This window comes from Rhinatrema bivittatum, chromosome 16 (genome assembly GCF_901001135.1).
Source record: "Rhinatrema bivittatum chromosome 16, aRhiBiv1.1, whole genome shotgun sequence".
NCBI classification, from domain to species: domain Eukaryota; kingdom Metazoa; phylum Chordata; class Amphibia; order Gymnophiona; family Rhinatrematidae; genus Rhinatrema; species Rhinatrema bivittatum.
Genome location: NC_042630.1, coordinates 12,627,920 through 12,633,919, shown reverse-complemented (window position 1 = coordinate 12,633,919; position 6,000 = coordinate 12,627,920). Strand labels below are relative to the sequence as shown.

General features: G+C 41.0%; 1 protein-coding gene across 1 annotated transcript; it reads right to left on the bottom strand.

The window, feature by feature from the left end:
- Positions 1–1,626: 1,626 nt before the first annotated feature.
- Positions 1,627–2,562, bottom strand: LOC115078635 (olfactory receptor 1020-like). Its single transcript, XM_029581576.1, has one exon. The coding sequence runs from the start codon at positions 2,560–2,562 to the stop codon at positions 1,627–1,629; it is 936 nt and encodes a 311-aa protein (XP_029437436.1).
- Between the last annotated feature and the right edge of the window lie 3,438 nt (positions 2,563–6,000).

Here is a 6,000-nt window from a genome sequence, read left to right as displayed (position 1 = left end):
TCCATTTCTAGTCTAACATAAACCTAACACAAGTGTCCTGTCCAATTTCCTAACAACTGTGCCTGGGATCGCAGGCTGGCTGTCGGCCGGCGCGCGCAACCTACATCTGCCCGGAGGCAGGCACAACGTATAAAATAAAGGTAGGGGGGGATTTAGGTAGAGCTGGGGGGCAAGTTAGATAGGGGAAGGGAGGGGAAGGTGGAGGGGGTGAAGGAAAGTTCCCTTCGAGGCCGCTCCAATTTTGGGAAAGCTATCAGGGCTCCTTTAGGGCTTGGCACGTGCAAGGTGCACTTGTGTGCACCCCCTTGCGCACCGACCCCGGATTTTATAACATGCGTGTGGCTGCGCACGCATGTTATAAAATCGGGGGTAGATTTGTGCACACCGGGTTACGCGCACAAATCTACGCCTGTGCGTACCTATTAAAATCTGGCCCAATGTTTTTTATTTTTCAAGGTTTTGCATGGAGGGATGTGTTTAAACATATATAAGGTCCCTCTACCAGCTGCCTTAATGGTTCTCTTATTGAATTCAGTAGAGATTTTATTAAGGGAGCACTCTACGCCTGCCAGTCTTCCATGCTGACCACAAGTTTACCTCTCCTGTATCCTCCTCTCTAATACTTAACCTTGCATCCTTTACAAGAATGGACAAAGATCATCTTTCATGATCAGGGGTTCTGATTTGGGAGATGTAAGTGAATGCAAATTGACCCAAGCCAGGGGCTTCAGCATGAAGCCAAAATGGATTTGTCACTGCTAACACTCTGAACTAAATGTCAAAGCCCTCGAGACAGAGCTGGTGAGTCCAGAAAGCCTCAGGTATTAGGGGACAATGAGGGTTTGGAGTTGCTTGTGGGCCTAGAAGGCCCAAGGTGTTTTGAGGGGCTGAAATTTCACAAAAGCTTGGAAGGAACGATTGGCATTTGCAATTTTTTTTTTTTTTGCTCATTAGGTCATTTGCATGCAGGTAAGCATTACCATTGAGAAATAATCCACACCACCAAATTGTATGCAAATACCACTCGATATACATTAGTACATAGAGGTGCAATTTTCAAGAAACTCTTTTACTGCACGTACTTTAAGCAAAGTTTTCACATATACATTGTTTGTCTTTAAAAATAAGCAAGTGCATACTACATGCACTAAAAGCCTCCATGTATTTTGAACCTGCTCTTTGTGTGGCACAGCATGCATACATGCATTTGAAAATGAAATATATTCATGTTGTTTTTCTTCCCTCACTTTATCATGCCCACATGAATGCCTCTTTTTGTTTTGTTTTTTTAGCAACAACTGTTCAGGCTATGGAGCCCACAAAAACATTTACCCAAAAGGACATTTTCAATACAGTAATTCTCCCACTTGTATACCTTTGAAAACTTTCCTCAGCTCCCTTTATTTCCCATTACCTCTGCTGTCTATTTAGGACAGGATATAAGAAGGGTCCTTCCATAGGAAAAATACTTCTTACAATGAACCCTAGCTTGTACGTTTTTGGGGACAAGGACCCATTGTTCATAATTTGCCTAATCTACCTTGATGTAAAGGACTCTTTCAAAGCCAAAAATAAAACAGAAGAAGAAAGCACCAAAGCAGATTTTACTCTGTCAAGAAAATATTTTCAGAATCTGACTCTGTTTTTCAAAACTTTTCTAAAAACGCCCTGCACTTCCCGATTTCTGAAGCTATAAATGAAAGGATTTATGAGGGGAATCACAGTGCTATAAATGATGAAGACCACTCTGTCTCTATCTAAATTATATTTTGATGTGGGGTGCATGTATATATATGTGACTGTCCCGAAGAAAATAATGACCACGGTCAAGTGGGAGGTGCAGGTGGAGAAGGCTTTGCGTCTGCCTTCTGCAGTGCGGATCTTCAGGATGGTGGCGATGATGTAACCGTATGATATCAAGGTCAGCAGAAAGGAACCCACAATCACAGATCCACCAAGTATAGCAAGTACAATTTCATTGACAGAAGTGTCAGAGCAGGAGAGCTTCAACAGCGGGGGAACGTCACAGATGAAATGATTAATTTTATTGCTCTTACAGAAGGGTAGGCGAAATGTAAGTATGGTGTGTACCAAGCTATTCACAAAACCAATGAGTCCTGAAATGGCTAACAGTCGAAGACAAACCCAAATGTTCATAATGACTGAATAGTGCAGGGGGCTACATATTGCCACATACCGATCATAGGCCATCATAGCAAGGAGAACACACTCTGTGCCTCCCAAAGAAGTGAAGAAATACAACTGTGCGAAACAACCAGCAAAGGAAATTGTTTTACTCTCTTGCAGGAAGTTGGCCAACATTTTGGGGACAATAGTTGTAGTGTACCAGATTTCCACCAATGCCAAGAAAGAGAGGAAAAAGTACATGGGGGAATGAAGACTTGAATTCAACCTTATAATCAATATGATGGTGGTATTGCCAGCAAGCGTCATCAGGTAAATAAAAGCAAAGGTCATAAAGAGTAATGCATTTAGTAGTGGAGTATCTACAAGTCCCAGGAAAACAAATTCAGTTACTCCGGTTTGGTTTGTATTTTCCATGAATTTTGCCTGAAGAGCTAAAAAAATATACTGCAAAACAGGAATTTGAGATTTAAAGGCACTGCATGGATATTTTTTGTATAATGTTTGAATCATACTGAATTATACCGAATCTATCAATTCAATGTCAAGCAAGAAGATATACACATCAATGAAATGTGTCACCATGGTTTAAAAGTAACATCTCCACCGTGGGATTTGGCAAGCTACATGAGTCCTTGATCTTTATACTGTGCTCAAAGATGTTTCATTTTCTATAGCAGTGGAAGGAATCAGATAATCTGAGGGTCTGACATCAAGATGGTGCGCTGCTTTTAATAGACCTATCAGAGGAAAAAAGACAAGAAATAAAACAGAAAAATGGTTTATTATATTGGAGGGTGTGGAAAACAGGGGTTTCATTTCCAAATGTTAATCTACCCTGTGAACCTCCTTTTCTCCTGAAGAATTCCTTTTTTCTCCTGCAATATTTGAAGTTAAACAGCAGGTATCAGCACAATGGTACAGTGTTCCATTAGCAGCTGAAATCAATTGGATTAATCCCGGAAAGCTGAACAAATTTGCAGATGTTAGGCTAAAGTACAGGGCCTGGTTTTCAAAGGCATTTACATGCTTAAAAATGGGTTTTACATGTATAAATGCCCTTTACGTATGCTAGTGGGCTTTTGAAAATTGCTATAATATATGCCATATTATTATCCATAGGATTTACCCACGTAAGTGCACTTTGCATGCTTAAATGGCTTTTGAAAATTGCTACAATAGTAGTTACATTTACATGTGCAAATTCTTTAGAAAATTACCCCTTTAGTGTTTTAATTTAGGAGCTGACAGAGGGAAGAAAAGGTGGTTACAGGTAAGAGAGATAGTTGACAGAGACCTTTTCAGCCGGGGTTTTACAGCTGTGTGCTGATTACTGATAGGACAATTTTATATGGGGCAATCCTTACAGGAAATGTATCATTGCTAAAAGACAAGAAACAGTGCTTAGCTCAGTAGATAATTTAAGTGTACCAGTTAGTGTTACTGTAAAAATCAATTTTCTTTCCCCTGCCAATTACAGGCAGTTTTTAATCTTTTTGCAGTCACTGTACATCCTTGTTAAAAATAAATATTTTAGTAGATTATCTCTCATTTTGTGACTGATTAGTGACCAATGCAAGTTGCTTTGTTGTCACAGTATTTTTGGGTGTGTGGTCTGTAAATATATTTGTCTTTAATTGTAGATCCAAGCAGCCTCCTTCAGCCCCGGGGCCCAATAGACTCCTCCTTCTAGCATCATGGCCGCACTGTTTCTGCTCCTGCTCCTGCTCCATATTGAGGGAAGGCTAATGCTGCATCTTCTGGCCAGTAGGCAGTGCTGCTGCTCCTCCTGCATCTGATTGCAAAGGGAAGAAGGTGAGGAGATGGTTATTCTTCTTGCATCCCCTCCGGCTGCATTGATGTTGAGTGCCCGGGGTAAAGGAAGCTGATGATTCTTGCAGCCCATTGTATTTGGGATGGGGAGGGGAGGCCAAGACGTCTTCAAGCCAGTGGGAGCCCTGCTTTTCCCGTTCCCAGCAGCAGCAGGGGAGGCCCCACAGACTGCACTGCTTCAGACTGCAGAGAGAGAGGGGATTCTGCACAGGCCGCCTATGCTGGGTGGCAGCGTTAGCGTTTTTTGTCCTGATTTCTCCCCTCTCCCTTCCAGGACGGCCCTGAGGGGATGGGGAATATAAAGAGCAGGCGTAACAGTTCGACGTCTCTTCCCTCTGGCGGCAGGACCTCATAGGGGAGCCATTCTATCACTTTTTTTTGGGAGGCCCCACTCTTTTTTAGTTCCACTAGAATGCAACGATCAGAACTGCATGCGGTAATCTAGGGGCAGTCACACCATGGAGCGATACAAATATATTATGATCTTCTCATGTCATTCTCCATCTCTTTCCTAACAATGCCTTTGAAGATCCCTTTTTTTTTTCTAATTACCTCTGTTGCCCACTTAGGACAGGATGCACTAAGGGTTCTTCTCATTTTGTGTCTATGAGACAAACACTTCTTACAACTGGCCCTACCTTGTAAATTTTGGGGGGTAACGTATACTTCCCTTTTTCTAAAGCTAGATGAAGGGATTTATAAGGGGAGTCACAGTGCTATAAGCGATGAAGGTCACATATGCTGTCTTGATCTATAATATAATTTTATATAGGGTGCATTTTTATATATGTGAATGTCCCAAAAGAATTACTGGCCTCAGAAAAGAGGGAGGTGCAGGTGGAGAAGGCTTTGTGTCTGCCTTCTGCAGTATAGATTTTCAGATGGTGGCAATGATTTAATCATATGAAATCAAGGTCAGCAAAAAGGAACCAAGAATCACAGATCCTCCAAGTATAGAAAGTAGAATTTTATTGACCCAAGTATCAGAGCAGGAGAGCTTCAACAGTGGGAGAACGTCTCAGATGAAATCATTACCTTTACTGGTCTTACTGAAGGGTAGGCATGATATGAGTATGGTTTGTACCAAGCCATTCACAAAACCAATGAATCCTGACATGGTTTACAGTCAAAGACAAACCCAGTTAATCATAATGACAGAATAATGCAGTGAGCTACATAACATACCAGTCATCAGCCATGACAGCAAGGAGAATACACTCTGCTCTCAAAGAAATGAAGAAATACATCTGTGTCAAACAACCAGCAAAGGAAATTATTTGCTGTCTTGCAGGAAGTTGGCCAAAATTTTGGGGACAATAGTTGTAGTGTACCAGATTCCACCAATGCCAAGAAATAAAGGAAAAAGTATGTGGGACAATGAAGACATGCATTTAACCATACGATCACAACGATGGTAGCATTGCCGTCATTGAAGAGTTATCAGGTAAATAACATCAAAGATCAGAAAGAGTAACACATTTAGTAGTTGAGTATCTACAGGTTCCAGGAAAAAAAAAGATCAAGATAAATTGTGTTCCCAGAATTTTTTGGTGTGTTGTCTATGATTATGTTTCTGGGAATTGTGTAACTCTGAAACATTGCTGGACTCCATTTTTCCGAGAAATTTCAGAAAATAGCTTATGAGCAGTGAGATCAGTTGGTTAGTGGAAGATTATCTGGACAGGGTCATGTGCATGGGTGCAGACAAGACTTGTGCAGGGCATGTTGGGACCCTCAGATGGCCAATTCTTTAATTCCTATTGGGTTTCATGCATCGAGAGGATATGTTATTTGACAGACCGTATATAATTATATCTTCAATCAAAAATTGATAATGCACTCTTTCTGATCACTCTGGAATTTAAAGACTGCTCTGGTAAGGCAAGGTAGGTTTCATTTTATCTTAAAGCTTCTCTCTAAGATAAAGATATCTCTATTGTTTTATTACTATCATTTCATCTTGCTGGCCAGCTTGCTCCTAGAATTGGATAAAGATCTTCCTATTTGTCTTAAGTGTTGATT